This window comes from Hakea prostrata, chromosome 7, assembly GCF_041222555.1.
Source record: "Hakea prostrata isolate BN-2017 chromosome 7, UWA_Hpros_2, whole genome shotgun sequence".
NCBI lineage: Eukaryota > Viridiplantae > Streptophyta > Magnoliopsida > Proteales > Proteaceae > Hakea > Hakea prostrata.
This window is the reverse complement of record NC_142606.1, coordinates 14,134,790-14,151,387: the sequence shown is the minus strand read 5'-3', so window position 1 is coordinate 14,151,387 and position 16,598 is coordinate 14,134,790. Positions and strand designations below refer to the sequence as shown.

Genomic DNA, 16,598 nt, shown 5'->3' with positions numbered 1-16,598 from the left:
TTTGACTGGTTTGACCAATTCTTGTTCCAGTAGGACTTGTCCACATCTGCTGGTTTGGCAATTGGATCCTTCTGGAAATCTTGGCAAAGTTTATGCCGTCTGAATGGATATCTCAACCAGAGCAGCCTGATCTGGTTTTCTGATTTCGGTCTAGGTGTTTTTCTCCTAATTCTGAAATTTTACACACTTTTTTGATCTTGTCTTGGTGCTGGTTTTTAAATCTAAATTAGGACCTTCTTGAAGCCATCTTTAAAGTGTTTATTTATTCCATCAATGATATGTGGGTTTCTGCTGGCCTTGTATGAAGAGGATGCTTTACAGGGTTTCTCTTTCTGTTTGTAAGTTCTACCCTTAAGGGGGATTGGTGTCGGTCTCAAATTTAGTTTTGGGGGATAGGTTTCTTTTGGCCTTGTATGGAGAGGTGCTTTTCAGGGTTTCACTTTCTTTTTTAAATCCTATACTAAAGGGGAATAGGTGTCAGTTTCAAATTTAGTGTTGAAAAGAAGAGCGACTTCTGCTTTTATAAGGGGGTCTTTTTTTTCTTGATTCCAAGTTGATTTTTTTTTTTGGGGGGGGGGGGGAGGACTTGGCCTGTTTGTAATTTTTAATTTTTAATGTTCAATTGACACCAAAATTTTTAAGAGCTTTGTGGGACAGCCCAGTTCCTGGTCACATGATTGGCTAGTGTGGACATAGTAGTGATGGATCATCAAATACAAATTAGTATTATCTGTATGCAGGGTAATAATTTTGAACATAAAAGTGTTTTGTGATGATTCTATTTATTCTTTGTTCATTGACATAAGAGGTCATAACCATACTAGAATGATGATCTCTTGGGAAGTAGCCATGTTGCAATTAAAATAAAGGATTCAATGCTATTGATTTACTTGTATTTGTTAAAGTGAATTATGGCCTTCCCATTTCCTTGGTAGTAGACATCTTCTTGACGTTATCATTAATAGGTGAATCAATGTCACTGTTCATGTCATGTTAAAAATCGGTATAAATCCGTTCCTCCTTTGAATCCCTTTTGGATCTCAAAGTCAATTTTGAGAAATCCACCATCTTTCTCTCGGGTATCTATGACGCCACTCGTGCTTCTCTCCTGCAACTCTCCGGATTTAATCTAGGCTCCTTTCCGGCGACTTACCTTGGCCTTCCCCTTATCCCCAGTAGGCTCACCCGCCACCACTGCTCCCTAATGCTTGATCATATTCGGAAAAAACTCTAGCTCTGGAAGGGCAAGTTTCTCTTGTTTGCTAGGAGAGTAGTGCTTATCTGGATCGTTCTCCAATCTTCCTACCTTTACTGGTGTGGTATTTTCTCCCTTCCCAAACCCACCATCCATTCTATGGAAGTCATGTTCTGTGCCTGCCTTTGGAAGGGCCCAGAAGCATCCCGCTTCCTTCACCCTATTATTTGGAAGGCCGTTTGCTGTCCCAAATCTGAAAGGGGTCTTGGAATCCGCCGTATTCTTGATGTAAAATTTGGCATGTCTCATGAAACTCATTTGGAAAATCACTTCTAAAACATGATTCCATGTGGGTCTCCTGGGTCAACTTCTATCTTCTTAAATCGGATTCCATTTGGACCGTTCCTTTCCCCACCAACCCCTCTTGGATCTGGAGAAAGCTACTGCTTCTCCGGGGCCGTGCTCTTTCTGCCATTTCTGTTCTCATCTCTTCTGGCACCTCCACCTCTTTTTGGCTTGACCCTGACATCCGATGGGTATATTGTTCACTCTTCTTGGCCCTAGAGCTGTCCATGACTCCTGTATCCCAAAATCTATCTCCCTCTCTTCCTATATCTCTCTTGGTCCCTCTCCCCCCACCCTGGTCTCGCACAGGTATGGAGCTCTGTTCCCCCCTCATCCCATGCCTCTGACCGCACTATATGGCTTCACTCCCATATCAAATCCTTCACCACTACCTCGGCTTGGAACCTTCTTAGAACCGTTTCCCCATGTCCCTTGGGCCTCCCTCATCTGGTTCAAAGGCCATATCCCCTGTCACTCCCTCACCTTTTGAAGAGCCCTTAATCTCTCTCTCCCTACCCAATCATTTCTCATTAGCCGCCATATCCCTATTAGCCCCATCTGCACCCTTTTCTAGAATAGTTCAGAGGACCTTGACCACCTTTTCTTCTCTTGCCCTCTCTCTCGCTCTATTTGGACCTTAGCCCTTGCCTCCATTTGGCCCCAATCGAGATGCTCTTTTGGCTTTGCCCGAGATTGGAACTGGATCTTGAGAAACTATGCTGGTGCCATTATTTGCAACCAAGTGGGTAAGCTTGTCTTTGCTGTCCACCATTTATGGTGGGAGCGTAACATGAGAAGATGGACTTCCAAATCCCGATCTCGAGATATAATTTGGAATGCCATCTATTTTGATGTTTATTCGAGACTTCTCTTTTCTCCCATCCCCCAGTTATTGATTCTCCAAGAAATAGGCTGATCGTTAGTTCTTGGAGTCTCAACTCCTCTCTCCAGTCCCTTCCTTGACTGATCTCCCCCCCCCCCTTCTTTCCCTCCTTTGTATCTGCCCTCTTTGTTGTTGCTTAATTTAATTATTTATTCATCCAAAAAAAAGGGTATAAAGGGTTAGTCAGCAACTGGTAGTATGTCGCTGATTCGTGATTTGAAAATAGGAACTTTGACATCTCTTTTATTTGTACTATTTTGGGAAGTATCGGACAGTTCAAAAATCCTTTGAGATCTTGAAAATCTCTACCTGGTTGAGGCAAGATAACATATGACATGAAAATGTTATCTTGATTGAGCTCTCAAGATTTTGAGAAATTTTGGTGTATTGGGTCCCATGCCTTAATAACTCAACGCCTGTCCAAAATTTTGACAGGAAGGGCTTTGAAATTGCTGTTCTGTTATAGAGAAAGGGGACACTTGTTTTCCTTCACTTTTTGGCCTCATTTGCTGATTCTTACAAGATTACACTTTAAAGGTGTTGATTAAGAAGAAGCCTAATCCTTGAGATTTTTGTGTGTTCAGCCATTGGAATTTGGGACATGGAAGACTATGGTGGGGTGTCTTAACCTTCTATGACTTATGGTTATGTATTGTTGTTCACTGTAATTAGTAGTTTTTGGTATTCCGTACGTGGAACTTGTTAGTTGAAAGTTTGGTATTATACAATATTGACTTAGTTATTCTTTGAGATGAGTTGTACTTTGTGGTAAAAACACTTCCAAATCTTTATCTATATTTTACTTAGTAATTAGGGATAATTACTGTTGCCCCCCTATAGTTTGATTTTATTACTAATAAAACCCTGTTCTTTACAAAATTACTGTTGCCCCCCTTCCTTGTAACGGTGTTAAGTTACCGTTAAGTTTGAATATATAATGTCTAATATGCCCTTCATTAAAATTAAGAAATCAAAAGACGATGTTATCCCATTTATAAAAACCAGATTAAATGTCAAATTTACTCTAAACTTTATTTATTTTAAATTAATGAAATGGGCAAAATCCAAATCCAATTTGGTTTCCCACCTTCACTAAACTTCATTTGTTTTGAATTCATTTATTTTGAATTAAAGAAATGGGCAAAATCCAAATCCGATTTAGTTTCCCACCTTCACTAAACTTCATTTATTTTGAATTAAAGAAATGAGCAAAATCCAAATCCAATTTGGTTTCCCACATTCACTAAACTTCGTTTATTTTGAAAATATTTTAGGTGATATTCAGTTTCCAATTTGAGTTGAATTCGATTTTCCTTCCACTTCGGTTTCTATTTGAGTTTTATTCAATCATTCTTTCTTTTCTTTTGAGAACAAAACGGATTATAATTACTTTTTTCTCCACAGTTAATTAAGGGCACTACTGTAACTTGACAAAAGGGTAAATAAGTAAATAGATAAGTATAAGGGTATTTTGGGGGTTTTTGAAAAAATATAAGGATGCCACATCATCAGTAAACTAACAGAACTTAACAGTAGGGGGACAATAGTAATTGTAGACAAAGTTAAAGGTTGGATTAGTAATTTTGAAAAGTACAGGGGATACAATAGTAATAAAATCAAAGTACAGGGGGGCAATAGTAATTATCCCTAGTAATTATGTTTTATATTATTTGAAGTTTCAACCTGTGCAGAACATGTAGTATTACATGTTGATAATAAGAGTTCGGCCTTAATTGCCAAGCAAGGGTGCAAATTCAAATTGATATTGTTTATGTGTTTTCATTAATATTTGATCAAGCTTCCTTTAAATTTTTGGAAGCAATCATCACCAAAACCCAGAAAAAAGGAAAGAGAAAAGAAGGGGGTGGGGGATTGAAGAAGAAAATCTCTACCTGGTCAAGGTGGCAAGTCAAGACAAGTTTTTGAATCTTGGTATCAGAGCACTCCCAGCACAGTACGCATCTGCTAGATTTGTCTAAGTTACGCAGATATCTTAAATTGAGGGCCATAAATATCATGAAGATGATAGAGTTAGAATTATTTTTGTAGTTTTATACTGCAATTGTAACTGTATCAGAATTATGACTGGTGTGTGGTATGGTGTCCACTTTACTGATGGGTGACTGAAGGGAAGGGTCTCCTTGGTAGGCCCTTCTCCTCTACTACTTTACATGATCGAGATAGGAAAAAGTATAAAGGTAGTATGAAACCATATCTACTCCCTCTGTGTGAATTCAAAATATTTGTACAGATATTCCTATAATCAAGATGTTTCCATGCAGTCATGTTTTTCTTCATCATGAAATGGATTATATTTTAACACCCCCCCCCTGCGCAAAAATAAAACAAGAAATGAACTATTTCAGACATGTTTAGCTAGCTGAAGGACATAGAGAAATCAAAGAAGACAATAGAAAATTTGAGGACTTGAATAGAACACTGTTATTGTTCTGGTATGGATTGCTAAATTTTGGTCCATCTTTTAACTTTTAAAATTATGGACCTTTTAAGTCGAGCTAATTAGTGGAAAGCTGGTAGTCTGTTTTCTGTAGTGGATCATGTTTGGAATTTTCTTTTATCATCTTCTGCTGCTTAGTCAGATGCCTTTGATTATCTTAGGACCTTAACAAAGTGCAATCTGGTCAATCATTTTTGATGGAATTCATTACTAATAGCCATGGTAGAAGATCTCGCCACCTTGAAAAAGAGAGATCTCTACCATCTCGATGAGATCTCGGTCAAGATATAAAACTTTTTGGTGTCAACTCGGTGGCCCATCTTGGTGGGTTTTAGGATCCCAATTGGGTTGAAACTTGGTATTTAGCTTATTTAAGGCCTTTTGAACACGCTGGTGGCCTTGGATTTGTTAGAAACAACCCTATGTATGATTTCTAAGTCAACCCATAGTGTGAAACCGAAATGTAGTAGGATTAGGGAATGCAATGTTATACAACATGTAATATAGAACCTTTTAGGCATATAAATGAAAGGCAAGTATATCAAATGTATCAACTAACTTAAATGTTATCAAAATTCCATCCATATGAGTATCACAATCTCAATTTTCAAGAATAAAATAATTATACAACCATTAGAAGTTCTATATAAGTCATTAAATCATAAATTCATAAGACAAGTAGAGAATGATTGATCTTCCTTGTTGTAGGTGTGCTAAGAGTAGTTGCAAGTGAAAATTCAGCCAAAATCCACAAAAAAGGTAAAAATTGAGAGTTCCAGCGAGATCCATGGCGAAATATGGCGAGATATAGCGAGATATGGCGAGATATGATGAGATATGGCGAGATCTCGAGCGAGATATCCCAACTCGCCCTCCATTTCGTCTCGCCAAGGTGAAAAAACGAGATATCTCGCGAGATCTCCCACCATGCTAATAGCAATCAAGAAACATGGAAAATTTTGAATTTTTTAAGATTTGAAGATACAACAGTCTACACGTCTTCTGTACGCTTGAGATTGCCCTATTTCACCATATAGCTGGAATGGCTGTCTGAGGCTTTCACGTGGCAATAGTAATCATGATTCTCACTGACCTGGAAAAGATTGCTTTGCTATTGATGTAGGAGATACTTTGCATAACTGTATGTATAACACTAAATAATTACATTAGAAGAAAGCAGGCTTTGTTAGGCAAGAAATAAAGGTGAAAAAGCAATGATCTTTTGTATCTCTTTGTTTTCTTGGTTTTGCTTTTCAATACTTCTCTTGCTAAATAAACATAGCCTAAGCACTTTTTGTTCTTTCCATAGCCCACTTCCTTTGCTTCTAATCTTTGTGTTCCACCTACCTAACTAAGTTTTCCTTTTTGATATTATTTGATTTTTGTTCCTTTTAGAGGGTAGAGAATTGGTAAGGCTACTGCTTGCTGCTGGGGCTGACCCAACTGCCCAAGTTGCCCAGGAACCTCAACATGGGCGAACAGCTTTGCACATAGCAGCTATTAATAATGATGTTGACTTGGTCAAGGTATGATAAATGACTTCTTGGTTGGAACATGCTTTTATTCAACTTGATTCATAGGAGCAAAACGAATTACTTTGTGAACTTCTCTCTAACTTCAGGATGACTTATTTTATTTAATTTTTGGTTGAATAGATCATTCTTGATGCTGGAGTTGATGTGAACATAAGGAATGGGCACAATACCACCCCTCTTCATGTTGCTCTGGCTAGAGGTGCTAAGTCATGTGTTGGGTTGCTTTTGTCTTGTGGAGCAGATTGTAATATACAGGTATATTAGTTATGATTACCCCTTCTTCTAGATTTTTTAGTTTGTCATTACCACATTTTCCATTTCCCATCAATTTTTCCTTTTGCTCCCCTACCGTTGTTTAGCTGGTTGTGGTACTTTCTATAATGTTCTAGTAGGCTAAGGCTATTAGCCCTTATTGTCATCCTTACTAAGATAAAGTATGTTAAAATCATTCTGGTCTCTATGTAGTTTTATTATTAAACGCCAGTCTGTTTCTGGTGATCAAGGATTCTCCTAATCTTTTAGTGGTTAAGAGCCTATTTGCTTATAGTCATAATTTTCAAAGCATCACCTAGGTGCCTTGTTGATGTTGCACTGATTCTACACTATTATCATAATTTGAGAACACTATATCTCGTTCTTCAACAAAGGTGAGATTAGATTGAAGGGCAAAACTGGTGCTGTAGGCTTCTGCTCAAGCAAAGTGGGGGGGGGGGGTTAACAATTTTCCTATGCAGCCTTGCCTGCAATAAAAAAAATCCCAACTTGAGAGATATTGTGGTCAACTCGAGATATCTTGGTATGATTAGATTTTGAACCAACTTGACACAAAAAGGATCCCAGTCTTGACCTGGACGAGATAACTTATTATCCAAATCTCAATTGAGTTTATGAATTTTGTTCCTGTAAGCTCAACTCTTCAAGTTTTGGTTGGTATTTGCCATGCAGGATATGCCTCTCCCAAATCATGTATGATTTAGTTGTCTTTTATTACTAAATTTTGCTGAGAATGGGGTATTTTAGATTATGCTGAGAATAGGGTATTTTGAACTTTTAGCTATTGCCTGAAATCAACTCTGATTTTCAACTTATTGTTCTCATAAATCCAATGGTGCCATTGTGTTCAAAAGGCCTAAGGTTGGCTATATTATCTTATTTCCACCCCATCCCTATCAAACCTACTGAGGTGGCCAAAAAAATGCACCAAAACCTGATGTCTGGGAGCTGGTGACCAAAGCCCCCGTGAAAAAAGGCAGTCACTGTAACGGTTCTGCTTGTGTGAATCTCCTTGAGGTCTCACCCCAACTCGGTTTTCTGGGTAGCAAGTTGGGGCTTGAGTTCAAAATCTTGAACCGTGGCCATAAAATTGTCTCAGCATTTAAAGGGTGCCCTTGATTTCCCTACTCGAGGGCCAAGGGCTGCCTAGACCCCGTAATAGGTATCATTCTAATATTCATCAGGAACTTGGTGCAGCACAGTGTTGGATCCACTCAAATCTGTTTGAAAACCCAAATTGAGATGAACCAGGTCTAATTGAATTTTGGGTTAGATAGGATATTTAATTATTGAACTTTTGTTTATTGTGTTTTATCTTGTTATTTTTATTTTAGATTTCTGTTTGGGTTTTGATTAAGGAATAAGGATTACATTTTTAGGTTTTCTAATGTTTCTTTAAATAAATATATTTATTTATTTATTTTTGGCAATGAGCTTTGGCTTCATGCGCATGTGCACCCCTCTTCTAAAATTAAGAAATTAGTAAGGGACCATGAGAAAATGAGGAAAGCATTTTACTTTTATCAGACGTGAAAACAAGAGGACATGACAGTTATAATCTCCTGAAACACACTTATAGTGAATTCGCCAGAAAAGGACTGGATTCTGTGAGTTCGCCCGAAAATAATGATAGCAGTCTTCTGAGGTGGAAAAATGATATCTTTCTACTGGAAACGAGAAGAAACTAACCAGTAGTTGTCTGATGAGAAGATGGAATTTCGTAGGAAAGTCAGAAACTTCAAAAGAACCACTCAGGGGAAGGGGAATAGACAGTAATGGAAGAAAATAGAGCACAAAAGCTTAATAAGCATAAAAAACCCAGCAGGTCATGCTCATAATGCAAGAAATCAAGCAAAAAAGCCAAAGAAAACAGAAGAATTGAAGAGGAAAACCTTACCTGATAATCTGGGATTGAGATCAGCACATGAATTCAGGCAGATCTGAGGAATTTTGGGACTAAAACCTGAGGAAAGCAGCATCAAAAACCCCCTTTCATTCTTGACCATCGGACCTTGATTGCGAAGACTCAAAGACACGCAAGAATCTTAATAAGATGAGATAAAATAGGATTAATCCAACGCGAAGGAATCTTACCAAATCAGATAATTAACTCTAGATACTTGAGAATCAATGGGAAAACTATAAGTTCAAATAACCACTCTACCTTTCTACACATTTGAACATGCTCTAACATGCTCTTCAACATGACACAACGGGTGAGATATACATATGGAGGCAGGGAGCAAGGACATGGCACAATATGCTTGATGACAAGCAATGGTTCATACTGGATACTGCACACATCCTTTGCTTCTCATGTTCTTATTTCTTCAGTTTCCAACAGCTATCACATGGGTTCTTTCAGATCTTATATCTGGCAGCTTGATTTTGTTCTTAAATTTATAGTTCTGGGTGAAAATATCCCCCTACCCCACACCATGCCCTCAGGGAAGGGGGGGGGGGGGGCTAGTCTTTTTGTCTGTTGCATTTAGTTGAAGCAGACTCATCTTCTTCACATTTGTTTATGTAATGACCTTTGCTTACATTGGCAGGATGATGAAGGAGACAATGCTTTTCATATAGCAGCCGAATCGGCAAAAATGATACGTGAAAATCTTGAATGGATTGTTATTATGTTGAATTATCCAGATGCTGCTGTTGAAGCAAGAAACCACAGGCAAGTACCTGCTACTTGGATTGCCGATTTTATTTATTCTCTTGGTGTCTTTCATTAGGTTACATTATTTCATAATTGTCTCGATTTCGATTCTCATCCATTTGACAACCAAATAAGATAGTTGATGGATAGTACTGTATTATGATTATAGTACTGTATTATGAGTAATATAATTGTTCTGTGGGATTAGTGGTAGGACATTACGCGACTTCTTGGAAGCCTTGCCTCGAGAATGGATTTCAGAAGATCTAATAGAAGCACTTGCAAATAAGGGAATTCATCTGTCTCCTACAATGTGAGTAAATATGGTTGTTTTCTTGCATTTGGTTTTGATTTCTTTCTTTATTGGTGTCAATCATGTGCAACTTGTAGTGTTTCACTTTTCTAATAATGTTAACATGTGGTTTGTTTATCCTTTTTTGTGTGGTGATGGTTAGATATGAGGTGGGCGATTGGGTGAAATTCAAAAGAAGTGTAAATACTCCAACATATGGGTGGCAGGGTGCAAGACATAAGAGTGTTGGTTTTGTGCAGAGTGTTGAGGACACGGACAATCTAATTGTATCGTTTTGCTCTGGGGAAGCTCGTGTCTTGGTAAATGAGGTCATAAAAGTGATACCTTTGGACAGGGGACAGCATGTGAAACTTAAAGCTGATGTCATAGAACCGAGGTCTGATGCTTCATGTAGTTTCTATTGAATCTTTAAATTGAGTCTTTCTGGCTTTCATTTTCTTTTTCTCTTTGCAAAGAGTCTTTCTAGCTTTCATTTTCTTTTTCTCTTTGCATTATTTCTGTTGGTTCCTAGCATAGTTTTCTTCAATAGGGGCTGTTGTATACATGTTATCACTTGGAGTCTTCTTATAACTATGTCAAGATAGAAAGTTTATTCCCTCAACCCTTCTGCCTAAATATTATATATATTTAACATAAATAATTATGTCAGCTTTCCTTATCTAATTGGCCAGCTATTCTGTCCATATGAGAATACATCATATATCAAATTTCCCTTTTTTTGTTTTTCCCCCGGGGGGGGGGGTTTGTTGAAGGGCAAGTAGACTTGCAATATGTATTCAATCATGAAAGTTTTTAAACTCATTCTGCTTAAAGGATTGTCTGAGACTCTGGAAGTGTTTTTAGAACATTTAGGATTCTTCTGATTGCCTATTGTTTTGTTCTTAACAGTTTTTTCACGTCAAGGATAAAAAAGAAAATTCTAAATTATACTTAAATCATTATGTTGTTGTCAAGTTCTCAATTGTCTAGTTGTCTCTCTTAGTTTTCAAAGACGAATGTGAAGTGACAGAATTCCATTCTGCAGTAAGAAAAGTGTGGTAAACTAGGAGGGCATAAAAAAGGTGGCAAATCATGGCATCATTGGCATCTAATGATCCAAGAAATTATGTAACATTTTGAATAGAGGTGTCCTGGAAGCTCCCCCCTTGGTCACAAACATGGCTAGCAACGGTTTAGGGGCAGGTGAGGAGGACAACACATAAAATCATACTCCTGATTGTAAGAGCAAGTGAACAACGATGGGATTGTGGTGTTAGTTCTAATGTTGATTTCTCTTTCTGGTATTTTTAATATGGTGGAGCTTGCCCACATGGAGACTAACTTTCACAAATGCATGTTCTTGGCCTTGTGTAAAAGGTATTAAGGGCTTTGGTGTTGCCATCCTGATATTAGTGGTTCCTTAGGATTAAAAAAGCCTCCCTTTTTAAATTTTGACTAATTTTGAACTACACACACACACACACACACACACACATATATATATACAGCACAGCTCTGTGATTCCAACCTCCTTTTTATTTATTTTTTATTTTTTTTATGTTGATTGGTGATTCAGTTTTAAATATTTAACTGAACAAAGAGGTAAATATTCAGTGAACCTGCCCTGTTGCCTCAAATTTTGATTGTGTTTTCTTCCTCCTACCTTTATACCTTCTGTTCTCTGAATTTGTCCAAAAAGAATAGTGCATCTTTTTATTATTATTATTATTTTTTTAATTCCTGCAAACTCATGTACGTGAATTCCTTATAAGGGATTTCAATCTACCAAAGATATATTTTGGCTACTCGGGGATATGTAACTTCTTGTGTTAACTTCACTGGTTAAGTTTGGATTCAGTTCTAGCTTGTTCCCAGTTGCCTGGAAGTTATGTCATTCTCCTGGGCTGCTCAGTTCCTAATAATACTTATTTATAAACTAAATTGGAGAAAGGGTCTAAACATGCCCTTAATTTGTCCTGGCATGGTTGGAAGTCTGGAAGTAAAATGATGTGCTTTCCAGGTTTTGGTATCATCTTATGTCCCCATTATATCTTGTACCTGAAATGTTTTTATGTCCTGATCTTTCCATCTCTTACCAGGGATTCTGCATGAATTAAGTGGTGTTTTGTGAAGCCAGCTGCCCCTATTGTTTCGTAGAGATATATATATTTCATGGTTTCTCTAAACAAATTTTACGATAATTTATCCAAGTTTTTCTGTTTTTTGAAAAATATTATGCTGCTTCTTTTTGCAAACCATCTTCAGAGAAAATACTATTGTTATGGATAGGAGTCCTAAAATCTCATATGGGCATATGGCAACATGAGCTTGACAATTTGGTGGTTCCCTTTGTGGAGGCATGAAGCGCTTCTTTGTTACTTTGAGATTAGAAACACTGGAGGTCATCAATATAATATACTAAAATTCAAAGAAAGAGGTTATTCATACTTTTATTGTATTGAATATTCCTACTTGATAATCTCATCCGTTTGGCTGCCATGTCTATACCTTCACATCCATTGTCAATAATATTTTGAAGCTTTTTTCCTGCCACTTAGAAAATTTTGTTTGCCTGTAACTGATACAGATAAGAGAGTGGGACCTACGTATTCACTGAATTTTGGTGCTAGTTGGCCATTCATAGCCTGCTTATTTTGCTAGGCTTTGTGATAACTACTGTGCTACCCAATTGTTGTGCTTAATTCAGAGTTTCAACATTAAATTTTTCTCAGAAAAGTTCATGGATTAGGTATCGATACTATCTTGTTTTAAGTAACCAATAACTTTGGTTATATATGTATCACAGCCTCCATTAATACTTCACACAAAGGTAGATGTATAATTGAGTCAATATGTTGTAGCCCTATGTTGCTTCAATTGAGAACTAGAATTCAGGTAGATTTTGAACAGGAACCTTGAATATGAAAATTTTATATTTACTAGTGTAATGCCCTATGTTGAGACCCCAGTAAGAGAAAACTACTGAATGGATGGTCCTGTTCTCAGGTACGGATTACGTGGTCAGTCACGTGACAGCATTGGAACAGTTCTTTGTGTTGATGATGATGGGATTTTACGTGTTGGTTTCCCCGGAGCATCTAGGGGATGGAAAGCTGATCCTGCAGAAATGGAAAGAGTTGAAGAATTCAAGGTTGGCGATTGGGTGCGGATCCGCCCATCTCTGACATCTGCAAAGCATGGATTGGGAGCTGTAACTCCAGGGAGCATTGGTATAGTTTATTGTATTAGACCGGATAATAGTTTGTTGTTGGAACTTAGCTATCTCCCAAGTCCATGGCATTGTGAACCAGAGGAGGTAGAACCGGTGGAGCCATTCAGGGTAAAGGAATATTCAATTTATTTTTTATTTGAGAGTAGCTGGTTTTCATCCTTATTCTTTTCTTCCCTTTTTATTCATTTTTCGTCAATTTATACAGATTGGTGATCGAATATGCGTGAAGCGCTCTGTTGCAGAGCCTAGATATGCTTGGGGTGGTGAGACACATCATAGTGTAGGAAGAATAACTGAGATTGAGGGAGATGGTCTGCTGATCATTGAAATACCAAATCGACCCATACCATGGCAAGCAGATCCTGCTGACATGGAAAAGGTGGAGGACTTCAAGGTAGCATCCTTTTTTGGAATTTGTATACAAGAAGTACCTGTGAAGTAAAAAAAGATTTCTCTTTTACTTCTAATATGTTCTGTTTCACCATGAGCAGGTTGGGGACTGGGTGCGAGTGAAGGCTTCAGTATCGTCCCCCAAATATGGATGGGAGGATGTAACAAGGAACAGTATTGGAATAATCCATAGCTTGGAGGAGGATGGTGATATGGGTGTGGCCTTCTGCTTCAGAAACAAGGCTTTCTCCTGTTCTGTGACTGACATGGAGAAGGTGCAACCTTTCCAAGCAGGGGAAGAGATTCATATGATGCCATCTATTACTCAGCCCCGGCTTGGATGGTCCGATGAAACTCCAGCTACCATTGGAAAGATTGCAAGGATTGACATGGATGGGACTCTAAATGTAATTTATTGGCTTCTTTAAAGTTCTTTTGTTGTATCTCTATATTTAGTTGTTGTAGTGTCAGCCACTTTTGCTTTGCTTCTAAATCAGCAGTGGTTCTGATTAATTTATGCAGGTGAAAGTTGCTGGGAGAGAGAGCTTATGGAGAGTTGCTCCTGGAGATGCAGAGAGGCTTCCAAGCTTCGAAGTTGGTGACTGGGTTCGTTCAAAGCAGTCTCTCGGTACCAGACCCAGTTATGATTGGAATAGCATTGGTAAAGATTGCTTAGCCATAGTGCATAGTATACAGGATAGTGGCTATTTAGAGCTGGCATGTTGTTTTAGGAAAGGAAGGTGGAATACCCACTACACAGATGTTGAGAAGGTTCCAGGCTTCAGAGTTGGTCAGCATGTACGGTTCCGTGCTGGACTTGTTGAACCAAGGTGGGGATGGAGAGGCACTTCTCCTGATTCAAGAGGTGTTATAACTGGAGTACATGCTGATGGAGAAGTAAGGGTTGCATTCTTCGGTCTATCAGGTTTGTGGAGAGGAGATCCTGCAGACCTTGACGTAGAGGAAATATTTGAGGTTGGAGAATGGGCTAAACTGAAGGATGAAGCAAGTGGGTGGAAATCCCTTAGACCTGGGAGCATTGGCATTGTGCAAGGCTTAGGTTATGGAGGAGATGCATGGGATGGAAGTGTTATTGTTGGTTTCTGTGGGGAGCAAGAAAGGTGGGTGGGGCCAGTGTCTGACCTCAGCAGAGTGGATAGGCTTTTGGTGGGGCAACACGTGAGGGTAAAACTATCTGTGAAGCAGCCCAGATTCGGTTGGTCAGGCCACTGTCATGCTAGTGTTGGGACAATATCAGCTATAGATGCGGATGGAAAGCTAAGAATATATACACCTGTTGGCTCGAAGGCTTGGATGCTGGACCCGACAGATATTGAGAAGGTGGAGGAAGAGGAATTATGCATAGGAGACTGGGTAAGAGTGAAGTCATCTATATCCACACCAACATATCAATGGGGAGAGGTGAGCCCTGTGAGTATAGGAGTAGTTCACAGGATGGAAGCGGGGGAGCTTTGGGTAGCATTCTGTTTCATGGAGAGGCTTTGGGTATGCAAGGCCTGTGAAATGGAGAGGGTGAGACCATTCAAGGTTGGGGACATAGTTAGAATCAGAGCAGGTTTGGTGACCCCAAGGTGGGGATGGGGTATGGAGACACATGCAAGCAAGGGTGAAGTGGTTGGTGTTGATGCAAATGGGAAACTGAGAATCAAATTCCAATGGAGAGAAGGGAGGCTCTGGATTGGAGACCCTGCTGATATTGTCCTTGATGAGGCGTTTAGTGGCACCAGTGGCATTCTATAGCAATTGGGTTTGGTGCTTCTTGTGTTCCTAGTGGTGTTTGTAAACTATTGGTTCATGAGCTGTGGTTTTTTGCTGTCTCAGCTCATGACAGGTGACTGGATTTAGTTGATCAATTTGCTCAAGGCTCCGCTTATCAGGGGAAATGGTAGGGGGCTCGAGTGATAAAATTCATTATTTGTTGCCAGATAAAAAGGAACAGCAGTCGGCCGGTCTTCTTGTTCTCCATTCAAATTTACGTAAGTGCATGAAAGATAAAAGCAGGGGTGGGGGGCATTTGTATTTACTTCTTAGTCAGTGACGCCTAGATGAGCTCTTTGGTGTCTATGGTCATGTAATATTCTTGTAGCCTGTACAAATTAACCTACTATTCTTCGAGTAGGCCATCTTTTGAGGCTTTCAAAAATTTATGTCATTACCTTCATTTTTGGGTCCCAAAACTTTCATGTTCTGTGCAGATTTTTGAAAGTGGCTTGGGTTAACGAGCTTGGATCCTCTGCCGGGTTTCTCCTCATGAGTGCCAAGTTTTAGGATTTAATCTCGTGAAATATTCTAGTCTAAGATTAGGATAAATTTAATGAATTTTTTTGAATTAGAATATTATTCTGTGATGGAATTCTTAATAATTCATTGGACATTCATTGGCAGTGTCAAATATTAGGTTAAGCTTATTAATAATTTAATATAATCTAAGTAACCAGAGAAGAACTGGTGGATCGAAATTTCTGCTTCAGCCGGACAGCCACCCATGTGAAAGTTGGAATTTCCTCGCAGCATTGGGCAAGCCTCCTGCTGTGGTCTTAAGATTCAGTGTCAACGTTTAGAAGGTTTCCGTTTCGATTTGGGCTGTCTATTTTGTATTTTTTTTCTTCTCTCTTTTTCCAACCGTGTTTTGGGAAGTGTCAGCCTGCCTGAGTTCTACAAGTACATTGTGAAATTTCAATAGAAAAGAAGAAATTCTGCCAAGCGAATGTAATAGGAAAAAAAAAAGGAACTACAGATCCATGTGGACTTTACACTTGTACGACTGCTGAAGTCGACCAGTTCGTGCAACCAAATCAGACATGCTCCAAAGAATCTTTGTTTGGTAACAATGCGATTGCAGTTGTGAAAGAAGACGACGTTAATCATCAAGCCCTTCTAGCCACCATTAAAATTACCAACAAGGCATTCTTTACATCAAGAATATGAATCTGCAGTTAAAATGGCTTCTGCACTACTCGTTGTTTGGACAATATGCTCCGGTACAGGATTTTCACTTCTTTCGTTTTTCCCTTCTTTCTTTCTTTTTAAAAAAGAGTTTGGTTAAGTATAATTGTCATTTTGGCCGTACATTTCTCCTTTCTTTCAGATGATATCGAATGGGTCTTTGTTTCTTTGTATTTCAGGATTTGCTAGGGTATTATCATTTCAGTGGCAAGTTCAGCACATGAGGGTGTGTGCAAAGCTGCAATGTTTGCTCAGGAACTGGAATCATGGCCAGAGCAGAGCATCCGCCAGAGGAAATGGCTGGTTATCCGAGATGCAGTTGAGCATTGCAGGCATGCATGAATGCAAGAGGCCCTTGAAGGCTTCTCC

At 38.8% G+C, this 16,598-nt stretch overlaps 1 protein-coding gene across 1 annotated transcript in view; it reads left to right on the top strand.

Moving 5' to 3' along the window:
- The window catches only part of KEG (protein kinase KEG), a 39,377-nt gene extending 23,898 nt beyond the window's left edge, over positions 1 to 15,479 (top strand). The window contains exons 8-16 of the mRNA XM_089161745.1: positions 6,277 to 6,407; positions 6,537 to 6,671; positions 9,242 to 9,366; positions 9,557 to 9,661; positions 9,804 to 10,037; positions 12,647 to 12,980; positions 13,078 to 13,266; positions 13,364 to 13,669; positions 13,785 to 15,479. Of these exons, the coding sequence (XP_089017871.1) occupies positions 6,277 to 6,407; positions 6,537 to 6,671; positions 9,242 to 9,366; positions 9,557 to 9,661; positions 9,804 to 10,037; positions 12,647 to 12,980; positions 13,078 to 13,266; positions 13,364 to 13,669; positions 13,785 to 15,023 (2,798 nt within the window). The 3' untranslated portion in view covers positions 15,024 to 15,479. The remainder of the gene's footprint in view (positions 1 to 6,276; positions 6,408 to 6,536; positions 6,672 to 9,241; positions 9,367 to 9,556; positions 9,662 to 9,803; positions 10,038 to 12,646; positions 12,981 to 13,077; positions 13,267 to 13,363; positions 13,670 to 13,784) is intronic.
- Positions 15,480 to 16,598: the final 1,119 nt, after the last annotated feature.